The sequence below is a fragment of the Siphateles boraxobius genome, unplaced genomic scaffold (genome assembly GCF_051911475.1).
Source record: "Siphateles boraxobius isolate OS27281-9 unplaced genomic scaffold, OSU_SipBor_1 31, whole genome shotgun sequence".
In the NCBI taxonomy this organism is placed as follows: Eukaryota; Metazoa; Chordata; class Actinopteri; order Cypriniformes; family Leuciscidae; genus Siphateles; species Siphateles boraxobius.
The window spans coordinates 4497265-4521701 of record NW_027508931.1 but is presented as its reverse complement, the minus strand read 5'-3'; the positions used below and the strand labels follow the sequence as shown (position 1 = coordinate 4521701).

The following is a 24437-nucleotide window of genomic DNA, read 5'->3' as shown; positions in this document are numbered from 1 at the left end:
TAGAAAACAAGCAGGGCCTGAGGACATAAGAGTCGAGCAGAGAAAGAAGGGAGAGGGAAGGAATAATCCCTTATTTTCTAATTTCACTGAGAGAGGGAAAAGGAAAAAAAATACTTTAAAGGGGACCTAATATGCAAAATTCACTTTTACATGGTGTTTGAACATTGTGTGTCAACAGTGTTTGTACACAACCATCCTATAATAGTGAAAATACACCTACTCCTTTTTTTATATTCCCCATAAATCATAAACAGTGTATTAAAATGAGTTGTTCGCATTTTCTACACATTGTGGCGTCAAGACTGGTGGCCCAAAGACTGGTGACAGAATCTAACCTATTAGCTTAGATCCTCCCCTGAGTGAGCTGTACACCGTCCACCATGTTTATCTCCTCGCTAGAACCAAGAGGGTAATCCATCAGCCGGAAACTGAAGCCTCGCGGGAGCCGCCATTGTAGCAGAATTTCATCTGCTGTTAGCATTCCATTGACTCCCATTCATTTTGGCGTCACTTTGAGAGCGAATAACTTATCATCTGAGGCGTCCAAAGACTTAATTTGTCCATTATTTATTTCTAAAGAAACACGACAATGTATGAAAGGCTCCATTACTTTGTATCTTACGTCAGCGTTTCCCAAACTGGGTGCCTTCTGGCGAGAGCAGGGGTGCCGTGTAAAAACTCCATTAAACATTTTAAAATTGCTAAAATGTGTTAAAAAAAATGTGCCATCAATCTCGTATCGTCGGAAGCGTCTAATAACAACAAATAATGCACACAAATTTATAATAAAAAATGCAAATCATAAGTTTTCTGCGTTCGTTGAATTGCGGGGGTTCCGCATGATTTCATTCTAATGCTTCATTCCCAGCGTCCACACATAAAGCTGCCTCTTTTTCATGGCTTGTTGCGCTTACGGTCAAATACACAAGAAACATTGTCACAACGTCCGTCTTGCCTCATATTCACAAACACATCGGTTATGTCCGTGCTGCTGTCAACGGTAACGCGTGCGATTAATGTTTTTCAGTTTTACGCGTTAAAAAATATTTAAACACAATTAACGCAGCATCCGTTTTTTTCTGTCATCCTTTGGCTAGCCTTACATTCTATAATCACGTTCTTATTCATGCAAATGCTTTTAAACCATGCAACCGCGAAAAGACAAAAGAGAACGCGCTGACTGTGAATGTCCTGCTGACACAGGACGACGCGCATCGCGTGCCAGAATCGACTTCTCTTTCGTGCTTGAACGAATAATAACACACAGTTATGCCAAAATGTCCGTTTTGTTGAGTATCCTTAAGTATCCTTTGAGTATGTCTTAAATTAGTTAAAATCTTAAATTAGAGTTGTGAGAAGATGGGACGCGTGCGAGATAAACAAGTGCAGCAGTGACAACAGAATCAAAGAACAGGTAACAGAGAAAATTACTCACTGCTCTTGACTAAAGAACGCTTGTAGCTTTAATAAGGATTCATCTATATTTAATTTATTATTAAATTAAAGTAAAGTATTTCCGGACATCAGTAGCAGTATTGGTATCAGTGATACTGGGCTTCATTCATAAAAAAGATGCCATTAAACAATTATTTAAAATATACTGTCTTTATGTTGTTTATACATTAATTTGGAGATTAACTGTGAAATTATTACATTATAAAATATATTAAAAACAAGCTATCTTGTGCAATTATAACAAAATTATCCCAATATAAAAACACAAATAGGCCTACACTGAGTGAGCAAACATTTAGGTGAGATTTGCAATGGTAATTGAGCAATGTTTTGCCGAATTATGAATAAAAGCCTTAATTAAATATGTCATCATGTAAAGTGATCTCTGCAGAAGAAATTAATAATTTCCTAGACTTTAAATGGATGGACAAAAAAATTTATAATATTAAAAAATATCTATATGACAGTAGGCCTATATACGGCAGTTATTCCCTGTGGTATTGAAAATCAATACATTTCAAGGTATAGTATCAAAGTAGTATCGTGACAACACTAGTGTAGGGTGCCACAATTTTTTTTAAATTTTCAAAGGGTGCCTCGACTGAAAAAAGTTTGGGAAACACTGTCTTACGTTATGGCCCCTTAGAAGCCGTTTTTGTAAAAATAGGCTAACGATTGCGTCATAACCACGCGACTTTCTGTCGCACAATAGAGACATTACCATATAGACAGGAGGAGAAGCTTGCGGCAATCTTTTACTGTCTATGAGGCAATTGGGGAGACATGGAGGCATAAAGTCAAGGGAGAAGCCCATCGATAGAGAGTCCATAAAAGCAATGGGACAAAATAGTTTTTGAGGAGTTAGGTGATTCAGATTTGTCTTGGCACAGCTACTAGAAGATTTACAACTATCAGACTGTCATCACGCTCAGTTTGAGCCTGCGCAGTCGCTCAGCCATCAGGCAGGAAGTGCAATAATCGGGCTTCAGTCTTCTCCATTGAAATCAATGGGGTCGCTGTGTCCATTTCTTTTACTGTCTATGGCTAGAACAGCTAGTGGAAACGCAAGAATGTCTCAACTACATGATGAATCTAAATGTTCTGTTGTTGGCTGTATCAATAAACACTGAACACATTTTTCCAGTCCACTGCCCTACTTTTCCATTGCTTTTCTATGTAAACGCGCTAGGCAGATGTGTTTGACCATTGCGCTCGTGTCCCGAATCTTCACAGTGTCTCGTGCAGGAAACAGCATTCTAAAAATGCAGCACTAAAGTTAAAAATTTGACTTCTAAAAACTGTGCCTTAACAATGCAAAGTCTGTATAGTGCATTTAAACATAGAAAATAATGGAAAAGCAGCTATGTAGAAATGGCCCTGTGCTGTTTGTCCTGTTTTGTTTTTGCCGGAGTGTCTGAGGCACGATTTGTAAAGGCACGCCCCTCTTCTGGAAAGGGGCGGGGAGAAGCAGCTCATTTGCATTTAAAGATAGACACGAAAACAGCATGATTTTGATTCCGTTAAAAAAGGGGCGCGCTAAAATAAATGATCTTTGGTGTATTTTGAGTTGAAACTTCACATGACACATACAAACTCACTCATACTGGACACCTGAGACTTATATTACGTATTATATTAACAGGTCTTCTGCTTAAACATTGATCAAACGTACATTTATTAATGATTACTGACATTTATTTTTAATTAGTGGTGTTTGCTAAGGCAAGTGTCACTTGCAGTTGTTCATACTTAGAATTTACAGTTTTCTATCAAGTACCACCCAGAAACAGCATAAAAACATGCTAAAAACCATCCATCCAGGTCACAATTATTTCAGATTTAAAAAAAAAAATGTTTTCATGTAGTTGCATAATGCTTTCATTATGGAAATTTTCAGATGGAAATTTTTAAATAGTTTATTCAACAAGGCAATTGTTTGAATTGATGTGAACTTATGTTCATAAGAGAACGCTCTGTAAACATGCTTTGATTGTCACATAGAAATGTGTGTAAATTTACTTTGTACCTCAGGAAGTTAAATTGAATAGTGATACTGTAAACGGTTTTGACAAAGAACATTCCCATGTCCTTTTTTCCATTGTGGTTTCAATTTCTTTTTGTTTGCTCAGCATCGTTGGCATGTTTTTTTGTTAGCTACAGTGCTGAAAAACAACTGCCAAATACAAGATCCTCCTGTGTTTACTGGGTACATGACAAAGTAAATGACATTATGTGGTGTCAGTTTAGCTCTCTATTGCGTGTCTTGCTCTCTTCTAGCTCTTATAAACAGATTTCTGATGTTACTGTAGCTTTGATCTGAAATGAAAAGAACATTGTAAACATTTTTGTCTGAGACCTCAGTGAGGAAACAAAATGATTTCACCTTCTTAGTGTCTCAATGCGCAAATCTTTTGTGTTTTTTCAGCGTGTACGAAAACAAGCATGTAAATCCCTCGCTCCTATTTACCGTGTTAAGGCCATTATGTGATGAAGGAAAGCCGAGGGTGTGGAATGAATGCTTGTTTGTCTCAAGGACTTGTCCTTGGTTGAGGTTACATAGTGACTGTCTGCCTTTTTAGAAAGACTGGTTACTGAATAAAAAGTAAGTAGTTTGATTCAGTAGACTGAGCAGCCTTCTTTATGTATAAACTACCTTGTTTTTTAAGGAGATGGTTCTTTACTTAAATGAATTGCTTGGATCTTGCAGAGCGATATTGATAGTTTGTTGCCCTTTAATCCTGTCATCTGTTGGAAATGATTTTCAGAGCGCTGTTTTTGATTTGGTTGTCTCGGGATGCTGTTGTCTCACTTAGGAATCTTGGCCACATCACTGTGGGTATTCAGTCATTCAGATAGACATCAGAGTTCTTCGGCGTGGCCTGATCTTAAAATGTTTTGGTTTTGAAGTAATCCGGTTGATCTGTCCTGACCTCTTATGAATTGACTCATCCAGTGGTTGCATTGGCATTATAAAACTTCTAAATCGCTAATGTGATTTGTGTTAGCCAAATAACCAATGTGTCACTAATAGATTAATGATGTTCCTGCAACTTCAAGCACTTTGTCTCAGAGGTTGACTTTTATTAAAACTAACAAATTGTAGCTTTTTTTTTTCTCTTTTTTTTGTCGCTATTTTTCAAATGTGTAGATTTTGTTAATGTACCATTGTCTCAAAGTCAGACTTTAAATTTAAAACTAAGAAAATCCATTATAAAATTAAGTTATTACATCTAAATCTAGATCTAAATAAAATAAACCATTTCAATACTTATTTTGTGAAAATTATATATACATTTAAAAATTGATAGCCTATATATATATTAATCTATATTTTAATTTGTGTTTTATATATATATATATTTTTTTTTTACTCAAATTATGACTCCCTCAGTTATAGCATTTTTCCACCACATCAAACATTTTTTTGAAAACTTTTTTAGGTAATACATTTTTATCAAAAGTTAGTGTACTTGTTTTCCAAGAGATGAAACTTGATATGAGAAAAATAAAATTAATTAGAAAATAAAGAAAAAAAGAAAAATATCACTTGAAAACACTCTTCTTTTTTATCACTGTCCATCATTTTCAATCATGTTGGAATTATTTTGTTATGCAAAAAGTCTTTAAAAATATGTTTGTTTTTTTTAATTCATGAAAATTACAATTAGCTAAATTCAATTAGTTTAATAATAATTATTTAAAGGGCTAGTTCACCACTAAATTTTGTTATTCACAATGTTTGGATGAATTTTGTTTTGTATGTTGGGTATCTTGCCACCGTTCTTGTCCATTTTGCTTTTACTTTATAACGGTGTATTAGCATACATAATATTCTAGCTATGAAATTAATTTAGCAAGACAAAATGGGGGCCATTTTATTACAAAAATGTAATTTCCTCATTCGTAACTTTCATTAAACAATGTTATAAAATTTAACGCATAATTTGAGGTAAGGTGAAAATTAAACTGTGGTGGAATGTTCATGTTTTTAAGCAAAAATTACAGAATTTACCTGTACAGGACGTATGTCCACTGACGGATATTATTAGTAGACAAAAACTAAAAACAAATTTAAACTTGTGAGAGTCTGTTTTCTAAAAGTCCAAAGGGCCAAAAGTGGCCATATTTGAAGAATCAACCTGATATGGAACTGTTGTTTCTGAATCTGTTGTGTTGACTGAAGTGTTTTTTTTTTATGACCAGTTGGCACGCCACAAAAAAAACCTCCAGCAGAGTTTGAAACCTGGCCTAGACCCCAGCATCGAGGGAGAGAGAGCGCTCAGATACTACGCCAACCACACTGCTCAGATAGAGGTACAACTATTTGAGAGTTTAAGATAACTGCTTAATTTAATGGCTTTTCTCTAACTTTATTATGACACATTTGATGGCCTATTTACATATCGTTGCTTTTATCAGAAATTTAAGTCAAAGTGTATTATTTCACCATGATTTATTACTGATCTTCCCCTCAAAAAAATATTTTTTATTACATTTTTAGATTGTTCGTCATGATCGCACAATGGAGCAGATCGTGTTTCCTGTGCCCAACATCTGTGAATACTTAACAGAAGAATCAAAAGTGCGTGTATTCACCACCACAGAGCGAGACGACCAGGGCAGCAAGGTCAACGACTTCTTCCAGCAGTTTGATGACCTCTACAATGAGATGAGGTGGCAGAAGAAAATAAGAAGTGGGTTGTTTTTACTTTTCTCAAATGTAACAATTTATCACAAGTTCGAGTCTGTGCCAGAGTTATTATACTGATGTATTGGTGTGTGTTTGCAGATAATGCACCACTTTTCTGGGTGTCAAAACATATATCTCTGTGGGGTAGTATCTCCTTTAACTTGGCTGTGTTAATCAATTTGGCTGTGGCTCTTTTCTACCCATTTGGAGATGATGGAGATGAAGGTACGGCTTTGATTCTTGATATCTACAAAGTTGCATAATCATGGCCCTATGATTTCTGTGGCACGAAACACAAATGGAATCTATTCATAAAAATGCAATTGACTGTATAACATGGAATGTCACTGATTTTAGCAAAAATTGGATGAATAAATCACAAAAGTACACATCAAATCGTATATGGACTAGTGTCTGTGAATATTACATTTAGATATGAAGTTTCCATGTTCTGTGTGTCTCTGTGTGAATTAGCGGCACAGTTTCATCTGCTACACATACTCAAGTACACAACGTAGTGTTTTTGTGAAGTTTCATATAAACTTCTCTAGAGCTGCTCTGAGAGTCACTTAATCCAGCATTTCACCTTTTCATTTAATTAAAACTAAGCTCTTTAATACAAACTGCTCAAATAAAGGTTTGGATTAACTTGAACAAATTATGACAGAATTATATATTGTACAGTAGAATGTACCTCTTAAAGTAATAATAACAATAATAATAATAAAAAAAAAGTTTGTAAAACATTATTTTAAAAGTATATCACTGTTTTTCATCCATGTTTTAAATGAAACCTCATTTGTTGTGCAGCACTTTGTTTGCAAAAAAGGTTACTTTGATTAGCACAGCTTTTGATAATACATTTGTAGTAAATCGTTAAAAAAAATGAACATTTTAAAGACAGAATTTCTGAAGAAATATAACACATTGCATATGGCATTCTTGTTGTTAAAATTGTAATAAATTATTACATTATCCTTTAAACCATTAAAATGGGATCCAGAAAAATAAAATTATTTTTACGAATTTTGAGGGTCATTACATCATAATGATATTAATTGAATGGGTAGTTCACCCAAAAATCTTCATGCAGTTCTTTGTTTTGTCTGTTAGGTGTCTTGCCTCCATTCTTGTCGGTATTGCTTTGGGTGGCAGTGGTCGTGAGCACCTTCACATTGTTTGTTCTTCCCCGGCGTGGAGGTATCCTGGCGTTCCTGGTCACCGTCATCTTCCGCTCTATTTACACGCTGGGCTTAGGACCCACACTGCTGCTTCTGGGGGCCGCCAACGTAAGGCAAATTCATTACTAACCATTCACGCTTCATTTAGCCCGTCAGGATTCAGCGTCCGTGAACTGATTAAGTGTCAAAGTGTATTTTACATTTATAAACCAACCGAACCTCTATTAGAAAAGACCATCCTCTAACACCTCATGTCCGCTGATTAATCGTTAATACCTATTAATTACAAAAAGCTGCTCGATATCTGGCTAAATATGAAAGATGGCAGCAGAGGATCTAGTGTTGCCATTTTGCATCAGTGTCAGTTACATGTATGATGACAGAAGCGGCTGATGTGCTTGATGTGCGCTCGGATAAGAAATGAGAGTGATTTCATGCCTCCCTCTCAGCCAAATGAAGCTCCAGCCTTCAAACTGCTGACACGTCCCTCTGTTGTGTCAGTCTGTTCAAGCTGGCGTCTCCTCAGCCACCACATGAAGGACCAACAGAGACATGTGCTGAAACAGATTCTAGAAGTCTGGGATCTGTTATACTAGATGCCACTCGCCACATCTTCTAGTAGTCACCACAAACCATGTTTATCCTCGCTGCAAGTGCAGACCGTATATATTTCTTTCACCTTGCTCATGGTTTTGAGTAACTACTAGCTTTCTAAGTGATGCATGAATTTGCACTAAACTCAAGGCTTACGGCCTGTTTACACCTAGTCACTTCATGCATGATTACTGATCAGATTGACTGTCTGTAGCATATAACACGCTCACGAGTTTATTTAAAAAAAAAATTGGGAGGAGTAAAATTTACAAATGTGGCTCCCAATAACCAGATGCATTTACACTTGTCCAGTTTCGTATGGAACGAGTCTCGTACCACCTACTGAAGTGGTTTGAGTGATCGGATATATATTATATCCATCTCGAAAGCGTTTCGGAAAGCATTTACAACTGGTCTCCTCAAGATTGGATAGCTGTCTGATCAGGAAAAAAACGCATGACCAGGTATAAACAGGCCCATATTTACTTACTTTGAAGATAGCAACAAAGGATATAGAAACATTTTCTTTTCATTTAAAAGATATTTAATTAAAAGCCTATTTTCCCCCAACTATGCATGATTTATATGGTTTAGGTGCATTATATTATTTGCATTTATCGTTGTTTTTTCTCTGCTATTCGTGAAAAGTGTTTGTATTGAGGATATGGTAATGTGATTGTAAGGATCTATTGCTGTCGGGTAGCGTTACCTTCTAATGTCTTCTCACAGCTGCTGAATAAAATCGTGTTCCTGGTTAGTTTTGTGGGGAACCAGGGCACGTTCACACGAGGGTACAAAGCAGTTATCATGGACATCTTCTTCCTTCTGCACGTCGGTTACGTCATTGTGTGCATGCTGGGTCTGTTCGTGCATGAGTTCTTCTACAGTATCCTGGTACGATTTCACACTTTTTGCAATTTAAATTTTTTTAATAAATGAAATTAATGTTTGCTGTCAAAGTTGTTAGCTTAGGATATTAATTAAATAGATAATACAATAATTTAACACATTTACTGATTTTTTTACTATTACAGTTTCTTTCTGGCTTCTAAAAACTGGACAGAAATTATGAGATTAGTTACAATTAATTTGATTCTATTGACAGCGTTAGTTTTAACATTGAGAAATAAAAAAAAAGGTTTTTGTGTACACACAAAAGGTTTCTTATGCTCACTAAGGCTGCATTTGTCTAATCAAAAATACAGTAAAAACAGTAATATTGTGAGATATTACAATTTGAAATGAACGTTTTCTTTTTTAATATATTTTAAAATGTAAATTATTTCTGTGATGGCAAAGCAAATGGCCAGTATCATTACTCCAGTCTTTAGTGTCACATGATCCTTCAGAAATCATTTTAATATGCTGATTTGGTGCTAATGAAATTATCATTATTAACTGTTGTACTGTTTAATAATTTTGTGGAAATCGTGATACCTTTTTTTCAGGATTCTTTGATGAATAGAAAGTTCAAAAGAACAGCGTTTTAAATAATAAATTATTTTACATTGCTACAAAATATTGTCACTTTTGATTAATTTAATGCAAATGTAATAATTTATTTGTGCTTAGAACAATGATCATTTAAATAATTTAATATTTTTTAAATTATTTATTTTTGTAAACATGTTTCTATAAAATTTCTTTTTTTTTTCCCTTCTTCTCTAGTTGTTTGATCTTGTGCGTAGAGAGGAAACGCTCCTAAACGTGATGAGGAGTGTGACAAAGAACGGCCGCTCCATCTTCCTCACAGCTGTACTGGCTATCATCCTGGTCTACCTCTTTTCCATTGTGGCCTTCCTCTTTTTTAAAGATGACTTCCTAATGGAAGTAGACCGCCTCCCTTCTTTAAGTAAGCATGAAGTGTACATGATGTCCCCATCCCGCTCTTTGCTGTAATGGCCTCCTATCATTCCAGCTGCACATTGCATAGAACTTGTGGTTTTGGTCTTTCGTTTCATATTTATCAAATGTTCTGCACTGACAAAGTAATTTTCATGTGCTAATGTGCAACCCTGCATGCATATCGTATATATGTAAATGACCTGGTATGAAAGGCAGTAAAATTTCTCTTTTAGTGAGACTATCACATCTGTGATGAATTCATTATGTACATGTGGATGCGTGACGGTGAGGATATTCCATGTATGTGTGTTTATATGAACACATGGCATGTAGCGTTTTTGAGATAGGAGAGGACCTGCTAGCACATGGCACCTGTTGCATAACCCAGCAGTGGCCACACTCCCTTATGTAATCACTTCCTCTGTGCACTGCAGCACTGCACAAGCACTGGGGACAGAAAAGGGACACGCATACACTGGAATACAACAAACATGATTTAATAAAGCTTTGTCTTTTGTGAAAAAACTTGTGCTGTCAAATCGATTTAATCGCGATTAATCACATCTAACATGAACGTTTTTGTTTACATAATATATGTGAGTGTACATATATATCTGTATGTGTGTGTGTCTGTATATAGTCGGTACGTGTCGGTATACAGTATACACACACTCATAGATATATATATATATATATATATATATATATATATCTTCTATGTTAGATGTGAATAATCGCGATTAAATCGATTTGACAGCACTAGAAAAAACACTTTCAACTTCAACTGATATAAATATGACAAATAAGCTAAATCTAATCAAACTTGAATTCACAAACGCATGCTATGAATGCAGATTTTAACATTTTTACCAAAAAACTGAGTATTTGTTTGGTTTGTTTTTTAGAGAAGCCAAATGTGAAGGAGTCTATGAGCTGTCTGAGTGAGTCCTGTTCTAACTCCCCCTTTAGTTCTCACCACGGTAAGTCACCTCTGTATTTGTTTTTACAGTGGCAGCGCCCCCCAAAAAACTTTCTGGACAGTTAGGCCACACGTAAAATGTATGAATGTCCTTGAAATAGACAGCAAAATGTCAAACCATGTGGCATTTAGTTCAAGAAATGGCGCACAAGCCCACTTTTCAGGCAAAACATTTCACAAATAGAAGCTTTTAAATGATAGAACAATAATAGTGTGAGAAATACAAATTTATTTGGACACTTTGTTTTTTCGATGTTCTGAGAAAAGTTTACAAATATTTTGCCGCTTGATCTGGTATATTTTTTGGCTAATGTAGTGACATTCATGGATTTTTAAAAGTGATTTAGGTGTTACTTAAAAGTGATACTTTTTAGAACCACAGTTTGCCATATTGATGTCCCATCATACAGCTGTGCTTCTGTATTGTTAGACTGTAAAATCCTGGACTCGTGGATTTAATTGTGTAGTTTGAATGTCGCATTGAGAAAGACATCAAGAATAATTCAGCATTTACTGTGCTGCACTGCAGTTTCTCTTTTGATTTAACCTCTGTCTTACCCTTCAGCTGAATTTTCTAGCATAAACTGCATTACTGGTGGCATGTCGTGTGATTTGTGTGTGTGTGTTTATGGTTTTTTGAAGTGTATGTTTGAGAAAGGCTGTTCCTGTGTATTTATTATAGAGGTTAAGGTGTGTGTGTGTGTGTGTGTGTGTGTGTGTGTGTGTGTGTGTGTGTGTGTGTGTGTGTGTGTGTGTGTGTGTGTGTGTGTGTGTGTGTGTGTGTGTGTGTGTGTGTGTGTGTGTGTGAGAGAGAACTTTTACAACTATCTTTGTGAGGACCAGTTTGAGTTTTAGACCATTGGAGTGAGGACAAAGAGAGTAAAGTGAGGACATTTTGGCTGGTCCTCACTTTCTGAGACCCCTTTAAAGGCCTGTTTGAGGGTCAAGACTTGGTTTTAGGGATAAGGTTATAATTTGGTTTAGGGTAAGGGTTTGGGTTTGGGTTAAGCATTTAGTTGTGATGAGTAAGGTTAGGGTAAGCGGCTAGAGATTGCATTGTGTCAATGAATGTCCTCATAAAGATAGATGTACAAGTGTGTGTGTGTGTGGAGGAGATTACTCATGTGCTGCTTTGTTCTGCTTTTGCCCTGGGAGTCTTTAAAGATCACCTGTGCTTCTAGATATCAACACGTGCACACTCTTTCTCTCACACACTCAGCCTCTTTCTTTCTTTGACCTCTCCCTCACTGTCTCCCATCTCTCTCTCTGTCCCTCACTTATTCCTTACTTACCTTTCCATGCTCATTTCTTCAATCTTCCTGTCTTTCTTACTTTGTTGATGTGTCTTTTCTTAGTCTATGCTCCTGCAAAATTTCTTTAAAAAGTCTAATGGCCTTCTCAAAATTTGTATATACACTACAGTGGGGTCCAAAAGTAGAGTGCTAGTGGAGACCACTAGTAAAAATCCTTGTAATTTGCATGTGATGGATAGATGAATAAATTTAATGATTGATTGATTGATTATTGTTATTATTTATTAATATGAATTGTTCTGCAAATATATAAAAAATAAAAATTGTATCATTCAAAAAATGTAAATGCATAATTTAAAATGTAAATGTCAAGAAATATATCTTAAAAATAATAAATAATAAAAATCTGGATAATTATAAATCTAAACTAGAAAAAGTTCGTCGAGACAAACTTTAAGTTGGCTTGTGAAAGTTTGGACCAGAAAGTTTAAAGAATTTTAAAGTAGTTTGAAGTTTACATTAGTTTAATATGTAAATTAGTTTAAGATGTAAATTAGTTTGAAGTTTAAAGTAATTTGAAGTTTAAATTAGTTTATAGTTTTAATTAGTTTAAAGTTTAAATAAGTTTAAATTAGTTTAAAGTTAAAAGTAGTTTGAAGTTTAAATTTAGTTTGAATTTTAAAGTAGTTTGAAGTTTATATTAGTTGCTAGGGTGTTCTGGGTGGTTGCTATGGTGTTGTAAGGTATTTTGGGTGGTTGCTATGGTGTTGTTAGGGTGTTTTAAGGTATTTTGGGTGGTTTCTAGGGTGTTCTGGGTGGTTGCTATGGTGTTACTAGGGTGTTCTAGGGTATTTCGGGTGGTTGCTAGGGTGTTCTGGGTGGTTGCTATGCAGTTGCTAGGGTTTTCTGGTGGTTGCTAGGGTGTTGCTAGGGTTTTCTATGGTATTTTGGGTGGTTGCTATGGTGTTGCTAGGGTGATTTAAGGTATTTTGGGTGGTTGCTAGGGTGTTCTGGGTGGTTGCTAGGCAGTTGCTAGGGTGTTCTGGGGGTTGCTATGCAGTTGCTAGGGTGTTCTAGCGTATTTTGGGTGGTTGCTATGGTGTTGCTATGGTGTTTTAAGGTGTTCTGGTGGTTGCTAGGGTGTTGCTAGGGTGTTCTAGGGTATTTTGGGTGGTTGCTATGGTGTTTTAAGGTGTTCTGGTGGTTGCTAGGGTGTTGCTAGGGTGTTCTAGGGTATTTTGGGTGGTTGCTATGGTGTTGCTAGGGTGACTTAAGGTATTTTGGGTGGTTGCTAGGGTGTTCTGGGTGGTTGCTAGGGTGTTCTAGAGCATTTTGGGTGGTTGCTATGGTGTTGCTAGGGTGTTTTAAGGTATTTTGGGTGGTTGCTAAAAAGAAAGAAAGATTGAAAGAAAGATTAGAAAGAAATAAAGATAGATAGAAAGATTAGTTAGAAAGAAAGAGAGAAAGAAAGAAAGAGAGATAGAAAGATTAGTTAGAAAGAAAGATTAGTTAGAAAGAAAGATTAGTTAGAATGAAAGAAAGTTAGAAAGTAAGATTAGTTAGAAAGAAAGAAAAAAAGAAAGATTGAAAGAAAGATTAGAAAGAAAGAAAGAAAGAAAGATAGAAAGATTAGTTAGAAAGAAAGAAAGAAAGATTAGTTAGAAAGAAATAGATTAGTTAGAAAAGAAAGAAAGAAAGAAAGAAAGATTAGTTAGAAAGAAAGATTAGAAAGAGAGATAGAAAGAAAGATAGAAAGATTAGTTAGAAAGAAAGAAAGATTAGTTAGAAAGAAAGATAGAAAGTAAAATTAGTTAGAAAGAAAGAAAGAAAGAACGATAGAAAGATTAGTTAGAAAGAAAGAAATATAGAAAGATTATTTAGAAAGAAAGAGAGAAAGAAAGAAAGAGAGATAGAAAGATTGTGTTCATAAGTGTATGAATTAAAGAAATGAATTTAGAAAGAAAGAAGAAATATTAGTTAGAAAGAAAGAAAGAAAGAAAGAAAGAAAGAAAGAAAGAAAGAAGAAATATTAGTTAGAAAGAAAGAAAGAAAGAAGAAATATTAGTTAGAAAGAAAGAAAGAAAGAAAGAAAGAAAGAAAGAAAGAAAGAAAGAAAAAGAAAGAAAGAAAGAAAGAAAGAAAGAAAGAAAGAAAGAAAGAAGAAAGATTAGTTAGAAAGAAAGAAAGAAAGAATTAGTTAGAAAGAAAGATTAGTTAGAAAGAAAGAAAGAAAGAAAGAAAGAAGAAAGAATAGTTAGAAAGAAAGAAAGAAGAAAGATTAGTTAGAAAGAAAGAAAGAAAGAAGAAAGATTAGTTAGAAAGAAAGAAAGAAAAAGAAAGAGAAAGAAAGAAAGAAGAAAGATTAGTTAGAAAGAAAGAAAGAAAGAAAGAAAGAAAGAAGAAAGATTAGTTAGAAAGAAAGAAGAAAGATTAGTTAGAAAGAAAGAAGAAAGATTAGTTAGAAAGAAAGAAAGAAAGAAAGAAAGAAAGAAAGAAGAAAGATTAGTTAGAAAGAAAGAAAGAAGAAAGATTAGTTAGAAAGAAAGAAAGAAAGATTAGTTAGAAAGAAAGAAAGAAAGAAGAAAGATTAGTTAGAAAGAAAGAAAGAAAGAAGAAAGATTAGTTAGAAAGAAAGAAAAAGAAAGAAAGGAAGAAAGGAAGAAAGAAAGAAAGAAAGAAAGAAAGAAAGAAAGAAAGAAAGAAGAAAGATTAGTTAGAAAGAAAGAAAGAAAGAATTAGTTAGAAAGAAAGATTAGTTAGAAAGAAAGAAAGAAAGAAAGAAAGAAAGAAAGAAAGAAAGAAAGAAAGAAAGAAGAAAGATTAGTTAGAAAGAAAGAAAGAAAGATTAGTTAGAAAGAAAGAAAGAAAGAAAGAAAGAAAGAAAGAAGAAAGAATAGTTAGAAAGAAAGAAAGAAGAAAGATTAGTTAGAAAGAAAGAAAGAAAGAAGAAAGATTAGTTAGAAAGAAAGAAAGAAAAAGAAAGAAAGAAAGAAAGAAAGAAAGAAAGAAGAAAGATTAGTTAGAAAGAAAGAAAGAAAGAATTAGTTAGAAAGAAAGATTAGTTAGAAAGAAAGAAAGAAAGAAAGAAAGAAAGAAAGAAAGAAAGAAAGAAAGAAAGAAAGAAGAAAGATTAGTTAGAAAGAAAGAAAGAAAGATTAGTTAGAAAGAAAGAAAGAAAGAAAGAAAGAAAGAAAGAAGAAAGAATAGTTAGAAAGAAAGAAAGAAGAAAGATTAGTTAGAAAGAAAGAAAGAAAGAAGAAAGATTAGTTAGAAAGAAAGAAAGAAAAAGAAAGAAAGAAAGAAAGAAAGAAAGAAGAAAGATTAGTTAGAAAGAAAGAAAGAAAGAAAGAAGAAAGATTAGTTAGAAAGAAAGAAGAAAGATTAGTTAGAAAGAAAGAAGAAAGATTAGTTAGAAAGAAAGAAAGAAAGAAAGAAAGAAAGAAAGAAAGAAAGAAAGAAGAAAGATTAGTTAGAAAGAAAGAAAGAAGAAAGATTAGTTAGAAAGAAAGAAAGAAAGATTAGTTAGAAAGAAAGAAAGAAAGAAGAAAGATTAGTTAGAAAGAAAGAAAGAAAGAAAGAAGAAAGATTAGTTAGAAAGAAAGAAAGAAAGAAAGAAAGAAAGAAAGAAAGAAAGAAAGAAAGAAAGAAAGAAAGAAAGAAGAAAGATTAGTTAGAAAGAAAGAAAAAGAAAGAAAGAAAAAGAAAGAAAGAAAGAAAGAAAGAAAGAAGAAAGATTAGTTAGAAAGAAAGAAAGAAAGAAGAAAGATTAGTTAGAAAGAAAGAAAGAAAGAAGAAAGATTAGTTAGAAAGAAAGAAAGAAAGAAAGAAAGAAAGAAAGAAGAAAGATTAGTTAGAAAGAAAGAAAGATTAGTTAGAAAGAAAGAAAGAAAGATTAGTTAGAAAGAAAGAAGAAAGATTAGTTAGAAAGAAAGAAAGAAAGAAAGAAGAATAGTTAGAAAGAAAGAAAGAAAGAAAGAAAGAAGAAAGATTAGTTAGAAAGAAAGAAAGAAAGAAAGAAGAAAGATTAGTTAGAAAGAAAGAAAGAAAAAGAAAGAAAGAAAGAAAGAAAGAAAGAAGAAAGATTAGTTAGAAAGAAAGAAAGAAAGAAAGAAAGAAAGAAAGAAAGAAAGAAAGAAAGAAAAAAGAAAGATTAGTTAGAAAGAAAGAAAGAAAGAAGAAAGATTAGTTAGAAAGAAAGAAAGAAAGAAAGAAAGAAAGAAAGAAAGAAAGAAGAAAGATTAGTAAGAAAGAAAGAAAGAAAGAAAGAAAGAAAGAAGAAAGATTAGTTAGAAATAAAGAAGAAAGATTAGTTAGAAAGAAAGAAGAAAGATTAGTTAGAAAGAAAGAAAGAAAGAAAGAAAGAAAGAAAGATTAGTTAGAAAGAAAGAAAGAAAGAAAGAAAGAAAGAAAGAAAGAAAGAAAGAAAGAAAGAAAGATTAGTTAGAAAGAAAGAAAGAAAGAAAGTTTAGTTAGAAAGAAAGAAAGAAAGAAGAAAGATTAGTTAGAAAGAAAGAAAGAAAGAAAGAAGAAAGATTAGTTAGAAAGAAAGAAAGAAAGAAAGAAAGAAAGAAAGAAAGAAAGAAAGAAAGAAAGAAAGAAGAAAGATTAGTTAGAAAGAAAGAAAGAAAGAAGAAAGATTAGTTAGAAAGAAAGAAAGAAAGAAAGAAAGAAGAAAGATTAGTTAGAAAGAAAGAAAGATTAGTTAGAAAGAAAGAAAGATTAGTTAGAAAGAAAGAAGAAAGATTAGTTAGAAAGAAGAAATATTAGTTAGAAAGAAAGAAAGAAGAAATATTAGTTAGAAAGAAAGAAAGAAAGAAAGAAAGAAAGAAAGAAAGAAAGAAAGAAAAAAGAAAGATTAGTTAGAAAGAAAGAAAGAAAGAAAGAAGAAAGATTAGTTAGAAAGAAAGAAAGAAAGAAAGAAGAAAGATTAGTAAGAAAGAAAGAAAGAAAGAAAGAAAGAAAGAAAGAAAGAAAGAAAGAAAGAAAGAAGAAAGATTAGTTAGAAAGAAAGAAAGAAAGAAAGAAAGAAAGAAAGAAAGAAGAAAGATTAGTTAGAAAGAAAGAAGAAAGATTAGTTAGAAAGAAAGAAGAAAGATTAGTTAGAAAGAAAGAAAGAAAGAAAGAAAGAAAGAAAGAAAGAAAGAGATTAGTTAGAAAGAAAGAAAGAAAGAAAGATTAGTTAGAAAGAAAGAAAGAAAGAAAGAAAGAAGAAAGATTAGTTAGAAAGAAAGAAAGAAAGAAGAAAGATTAGTTAGAAAGAAAGAAAGAAAAAGAAAGAAAGAAAGAAGAAAGATTAGTTAGAAAGAAAGAAAGAAAGAAGAAAGATTAGTTAGAAAGAAAGAAAGAAAGAAAGAAAGAAAGAAAGAAAGAAAGAAAGAAAGAAAGAAGAAAGATTAGTTAGAAAGAAAGAAAGATTAGTTAGGTAGAAAGAAAGATTAGTTAGAAAGAAAGAAGAAAGATTAGTTAGAAAGAAGAAATATTAGTTAGAAAGAAAGAAAGAAGAAATATTAGTTAGAAAGAAAGAAAGAAAGAAAGAAGAAAGATTAGTTAGAAAGAAAGAAAGAAAGAAAGAAAGAAAGAAGAAAGATTAGTTAGAAAGAAAGAAAGATAGATTAGTTAGTAAGAAAAAAAGAAAAAAGAAATATTAGTTAGAAAGAAAGAAAGACAGAAAGAAAGAAGAAAGATTAGTTAGAAAGAAAGAAGAAAGATTAGTTAGAAAGAAAGAAAGAAAGAAAGAAGAAAGATTAGTTAGAAAGAAAGAAATAAAGAAAGAAAGAAGAACGATTAGTTAGAAAGAAAGAAAGAAAGAAAGAAAGATAGATTAGTTAGTAAGAAAGAAAGATAGATTAGATAGATAGATAGATAGATAGATAGATAGATAGATAGATAGATAGATAGATAGATAGATAGATAGATAGATAGATAGATAGATAGATAGAAAGAGATAGATAGATGGATAGATAGATGGATAGATGGATAGATAGATAGATAGATGGATAGATAGATAGAAAGAGATAGATAGATAGATAGATAGATAGATAGATAGATAGATAGATAGATAGATAGATAGATAGATAGATAGATAGATAGATAGATAGATAAGTTCATTAGTACATATAGAATGGTAGTTTAATTGAGTCTTGGGCTTCAGGGAGTTTAGATTTGAGTTTTTGTGTTGTACACTGCTGGGCCACCGTAGCCTTGGCTCAATTTGAACTGTTGCAATGAAAGTCAATGGGATTTTTATGATTTTTAATATTAATTTTTAAGAAATCTGAAAGTCAAATCAGTCTGAAAAGATATAGCACACTAAGTCAGAACAGTCTGAAGGTCTGACCCGAGTTTGGAGTTTGTAGAGTTAAAGCTCTAGGAGGAGTAGCAGTCAGAAAATTTTGGTTAAGAAAAAGAAGAAGAAAAAGAATAACTAGAAAATAAAGTTTGATGAGACAAACTTTAAGTTGGCTTGAGAAAGCTGGACCAGAGAGTTTGAATAAGTTTAAAGTTTAAAGAAAGAAAGATTAGTTAGAAAGAGAAAGAAAGATGGATTAGTTAGAAAGAAAGATGGATTAGTTAGAAAGAAAGAAAGATTAGTTAGAAACAAAGAAAGATTAGTTAGAAAGAAATATAGATTAGAAAGAAAGATTAGTTAGAAAGAAAGATAGATTAGTTAGAAAGAAATTTGAATTTGAACTGTTGCAATGAAAGTCAATGGGATTTTTATGATTTTTAATATTAATTTTTAAGAAATCTGAAAGTCAAATCAGTCTGAAAAGATATAGCACACTAAGTCAGAACAGTCTGAAGGTCTGACCCGAGTTTGGAGTTTGTAGAGTTAAAGCTCTAGGAGGAGTAGCAGTCAGAAAATTTTGGTTAAGAAAAAGAAGAAGAAAAAGAATAACTAGAAAATAAAGTTTGATGAGACAAACTTTAAGTTGGCTTGAGAAAGCTGGACCAGAGAGTTTGAATAAGTTTAAAGTTTAAAGAAAGAAAGATTAGTTAGAAAGAGAAAGAAAGATGGATTAGTTAGAAAGAAAGATGGATTAGTTAGAAAGAAAGAAAGATTAGTTAGAAACAAAGAAAGATTAGTTAGAAAGAAATATAGATTAGAAAGAAAGATTAGTTAGAAAGAAAGATAGATTAGTTAGAAAGAAAGAAAGATTAGTTAGAAAGAAAGAAAGAAAGAAAGAAAGAAAGAAAGAAAGAAAGAAAGAAAGAAAGAAAGAAGAAAGATTAGTTAGAAAGAAAGAAAGATTAGTTAGAAAGAAAGAAAGAAAGAAAGAAAGAAGAAAGATTAGAAAGAAAGAAAGAAAGAAAGAAAGAAAGATTAGAAAGAAAGAAAGAAAGAAAGAAAGAAAGAAGAAAGATTAGTTAGAAAGAAAGAAAGAAAAAGAAAGAAAGAAGAAAGATTAGTTAGAAAGAAAGAAAGAAAGAAAGAAAGAAAAAAGAAAGATTAGTTAGAAAGAAAGAAAGAAGAAAGATTAGTTAGAAAGAAAGAAAGAAGAAAGATTAGTAAGAAAGAAAGAAAGAAAGAAAGAAAGAAAGAAAGAAAGAAAGAAAGAAGAAAGATTAGTTAGAAAGAAAGAAAGAAAGAAAGAAAGAAGAAAGATTAGTTAGAAATAAAGAAGAAAGATTAGTTAGAAAGAAAGAAGAAAGATTAGTTAGAAAGAAAGAAAGAAAGAAAGAAAGAAAGAAAGATTAGTTAGAAAGAAAGAAAGAAAGAAAGAAAGATTAGTTAGAAAGAAAGAAAGAAAGAAGAAAGATTAGTTAGAAAGAAAGAAAGAAAGAAAGAAGAAAGATTAGTTAGAAAGAAAGAAAAAGAAAGAAAGAAAGAAGAAAGATTAGTTAGAAAGAAAGAAAGAAAGAAGAAAGATTAGTTAGAAAGAAAGAAAGAAAGAAAGAAGAAAGATTAGTTAGAAAGAAAGAAAGATTAGTTAGAAAGAAAGAAAGATTAGTTAGAAAGAAAGAAGAAAGATTAGTTAGAAAGAAGAAATATTAGTTAGAAAGAAAGAAAGAAGAAATATTAGTTAGAAAGAAAGAAAGAAAGAAAGAAAGAAAAAAGAAAGATTAGTTAGAAAGAAAGAAAGAAAGAAGAAAGATTAGTTAGAAAGAAAGAAAGAAAGAAGAAAGATTAGTTAGAAAGAAAGAAAGAAAGAAAGAAAGAAGAAAGATTAGTTAGAAAGAAAGAAGAAAGATTAGTTAGAAAGAAAGAAGAAAGATTAGTTAGAAAGAAAGAAAGAAAGAAAGATTAGTTAGAAAGAAAGAAAGAAAGAAAGAAAGATTAGTTAGAAAGAAAGAAAGAAAGAAAGAAAGAAGAAAGATTAGTTAGAAAGAAAGAAAGAAGAAAGATTAGTTAGAAAGAAAGAAAGATTAGTTAGAAAGAAAGAAAGATTAGTTAGAAAGAAAGAAAGATTAGTTAGAAAGAAAGAAAGAAAGAAAGAAAGAAAGAAGAAAGATTAGTTAGAAAGAAAGAAAGATTAGTTAGAAAGAAAGAAAGATTAGTTAGAAAGAAAGAAGAAAGATTAGTTAGAAAGAAGAAATATTAGTTAGAAAGAAAGAAAGAAGAAATATTAGTTAGAAAGAAAGAAAGAAAGAAAGAAAGAAGAAAGATTAGTTAGAAAGAAAGAAAGAAAGAAGAAAGATTAGTTAGAAAGAAAGAAAGATAGATTAGTTAGTAAGAAAAAAAGAAAAAAGAAATATTAGTTAGAAAGAAAGAAAGACAGAAAGAAAGAAGAAAGATTAGTTAGAAAGAAAGAAAGAAAGAAGAAAGATTAGTTAGAAAGAAAGAAAGAAATAAAGAAAGAAAGAAGAAAGATTAGTTAGAAAGAAAGAAAGATAGATTAGATAGATAGATAGATAGATAGATAGATAGATAGATAGATAGATAGATAGAAAGAGATAGATAGATGGATAGATAGATAGATAGATAGATAGATAGATAGATAGATAGATAGATAGATAGATAGATAGATAGATAGATAGATAGATAGATAAGTTCATTAGTACATATAGAATGGTAGTTTAATTGAGTCTTGGGCTTCAGGGAGTTTAGATTTGAGTTTTTGTGTTGTACACTGCTGGGCCACCGTAGCCTTGGCTCAATTTGAACTGTTGCAATGAAAGTCAATGGGATTTTTATGATTTTTAATATTAATTTTTAAGAAATCTGAAAGTCAAATCAGTCTGAAAAGATATAGCACACTAAGTCAGAACAGTCTGAAGGTCTGACCCGAGTTTGGAGTTTGTAGAGTTAAAGCTCTAGGAGGAGTAGCAGTCAGAAAATTTTGGTTAAGAAAAAGAAGAAGAAAAAGAATAATAATAAGTTTAAATAGGATTTCAGTAAGTTGGCTTTCACAAGCCAACTTAATAATAAGTTTAAATAGGATTTCAGTAAGTTGGCTTTCACAAGCCAACTTAATAAATAAATATATAAGTAAAAATATAGTGATAGAACTGAATTGTATAAATAAGTAAGATCCTCAATTTAAAGTAATTAATCTGAATATATAATTATAAGTCTAAATATATAAATAAAAATGTAAGTAAAAATCCTGAATATATAATAATTATTTCTGTATAGATAAGTAAAAAAAAAAAATGTAACATTTAACAAATGTTAAAACTGTTATGTTATCTATATGTCTGTATATTTGTGTGTGTGTGTTCATCCCAGTAGAAGAAGCAGATGAAGATAGTACAGAGCGTGTGTGTGACACCCTGCTGATGTGCATCATTACGGTTCTGAACCATGGGCTGAGAAACGGGGGAGGAATCGCAGATGTTCTGCGCAAGCTCTCCAAAGAGGTGAACAGAATATCATCAACGCAACACATTCAGACATGAGATACGCCAATAAATCCTTCGTGGCGTCACTAATACTGTCAGTGTAATCCATGTTTAAAGCAGTGCAATCTGCAGGCATCTGTACATCATGCTTTTACAGACTCCTGCATTCATTTATACTCTCCCTGATCATCTGTCTATATCCTTTGAAGCGTTGCAAAATCAGTCAAGGCTGCTTCAAAGGGTTTGTCTGAGTCTTTTTAGTGGATGATTGAAAACTGCTGATCAATAATTTGATTTAAAAAACTGCATTTAGGTTTGTTTTGTAATATTTCACTTTTACAGCCGAAATATAAAGTAAAATCTTAATTTATAACCTACCCGCTGTTGCTCCACAGGAGCCCATGTTCCCGGCACGTGTCGTGTTCGACCTCTTGTTCTTCTTCATTGTCATCATCATTGTATTGAACCTCATCTTTGGTGTGATCATTGACACCTTCGCTGACCTAAGGAGTGAGAAACAGAGAAAGGAAGAAATTCTGAAGACCACCTGCTTCATTTGTGGTATGTCTTTTTTAAAGGGAACATATTATGAAAAAAAGGGTAACAGGAAACTAACAGAGGTTAGCTAATCATAAGTGTTTGTTTCTATATTTTGTAGAATTTCTGAGCTAAAATGCAAATAAATAGCAGGGTTCATGTGTCATTAAAAACGTGAAAATATTTGTCTTTTCATTTTATCTTTTCACAAAATCACTGAATCTTTCAGTGAAATTGATATGAATTGTTCTTTATACCTCAAAGTGGAAATCCTGGAAAAAAATGAGTGCTATGATGGAGCTTAAAGAGGACCCGTTATGCTTTTTTTTTTACATTTTCAACTTTATTTAGTGTGTTATGTTGCTGTTTGAGCATGAAAAAGGTCTACAAACCTACAGAGTCCAATTCAAAGGGACATCAAATCTTCCAGGAACGTATATGTGACAGTATTCCACATTTAAATAATTCCCGCCCAAGGCATACACACAAAAAAACAAATAGGTGTGCGGCCTAGTTGAGTTGCGTTAGTAGTGTGTTGAAACTTGCAGTTATGGTAAGAGGCGTGACATTTACAAAACACAATCTAAACAGTTAGCCAATCACAACAAACTGGTCCAGCAGACCAATCAGAGCACACTGTGCTTTTCAGAAGGAAGGTCTTTATAAGAGACCGGAACTAAACAGAGTCACTTTAGAGACTGGGACAAATAATATTTTTAGAACATTCAAGCATGAAAACCTATTATTAGTAGACTCCAAAAACAAAAATCAATACTTTGTACAAGGGCATAATATGACCTCTTTAAAATTTAAGTCTATTCCACATGCATAAATTACTTTTGCAAAAATTCTTTGTGAGGGCTGAAAATTGTCAAGTAAAACATTTGTTGCCTAAAATAAAATGGTACAAAAATGTAGAATAACACAGCTTTAAACGCATGTATTTTCAACATCTGCACACCAACGAAACCTCTTCGAATGGCTTGGAACTAGCCAGTGGTGCGGCTCTAAGGAGATGTCATGCCCTGTCACATTCTGTTACTCTGACTGCCTTTGAATTTTTATGTGAGATCTGTGACAGGCCTTTTTATTTGATGGATTCAACTATGATCATGGTGACATTTACTCCACTGAAGAGGACATAAAGACCATGTTAGAGAAGAACAGATGTTGGGGAAAGTTTAATAGTGACTATAAACAGTGGTACACCATGAATAAAACAAATGATTTTGACAGACAGAATGGCTTTTCTTTGAAGAATTATTCATTCTTATTATCTGCTTATCTACAGGACTTGAGAGAGACAAGTTTGATAACAAGACCGTGTCGTTTGAGGAGCACATCAAGTCAGAGCACAGCATGTGGCACTATTTGTACTTCCTGGTCTTGGTGAAGGTGAAGGACCCCACCGAGTACACAGGACCCGAGAGCTATGTGGCCCAAATGATTAAGGTTAGTCCTCTGGCAAAGGTGGTACCATGATACAGTGACCCCTAAAATGTATTTGCACACTTTGTGTCTGTCAAACGTTATTGGAGTGTGTGCGTGGTCCTGGCAAACCTTACAATACAACGATGGCAATATCTGAAATCTAGGGGTGTCCCCGACTAAGGATTTTCATAGTCGAATCAGAATCGTCAAGTCTTCCCTATAGTCGACTAATAGTCGAATCGTGTGTGTGGGGTTAGGGAGGGGGCCGGGCTTTAACATTTTAAAGCCTGGATGTACAGAACATCACACAAAGATATAGAAAAAAATGTAGAAAAACATTTCGGATCAATACAACTAAGAAATAACATAAATAACTGCAGAAAGGCCACACTGCAGACAGGATTTGCATTTCACATGCAAATCAAATTAAATCGGCTAAATTGCCTACAGGGCGCAATATCTATGCACCGAAAAATAATCAACAATTAATTTACAGGATTAAATTAGAACAGAATATACCTTTCTAAAAAAAACAAAAAACGAAACAAGTCTGAATCAAGTCACAAGATGCAGAACAAATGTGTGCAAAGTGCCTAAATTGCAGGGGAACATATATTCAAAACACAAGCCACAGATAGTTAAATTAGATTACCCTGAGTGGTCAATAAATAAAATAAAAAATAAAGATA

The 24437-nt window shown here is 32.6% G+C and overlaps 1 protein-coding gene across 2 annotated transcripts in view; it reads left to right on the top strand.

Annotated features, from left to right (window-relative positions):
• itpr2 (inositol 1,4,5-trisphosphate receptor, type 2) overlaps positions 1 to 24437 on the top strand; it is a 120232-nt gene that overhangs the window by 75854 nt on the left and 19941 nt on the right. Inside the window, exons 46-55 of one of the 2 annotated variants that reach the window (XM_077193408.1) lie at positions 5659 to 5769; positions 5957 to 6149; positions 6245 to 6370; positions 7259 to 7434; positions 8650 to 8814; positions 9589 to 9772; positions 10671 to 10745; positions 21668 to 21798; positions 22176 to 22341; positions 23609 to 23769. In XM_077193408.1, the coding sequence (XP_077049523.1) occupies positions 5659 to 5769; positions 5957 to 6149; positions 6245 to 6370; positions 7259 to 7434; positions 8650 to 8814; positions 9589 to 9772; positions 10671 to 10745; positions 21668 to 21798; positions 22176 to 22341; positions 23609 to 23769 (1488 nt within the window). The remainder of the gene's footprint in view (positions 1 to 5658; positions 5770 to 5956; positions 6150 to 6244; positions 6371 to 7258; positions 7435 to 8649; positions 8815 to 9588; positions 9773 to 10670; positions 10746 to 21667; positions 21799 to 22175; positions 22342 to 23608; positions 23770 to 24437) is intronic. The other variant, XM_077193409.1, reaches the window with a different exon arrangement.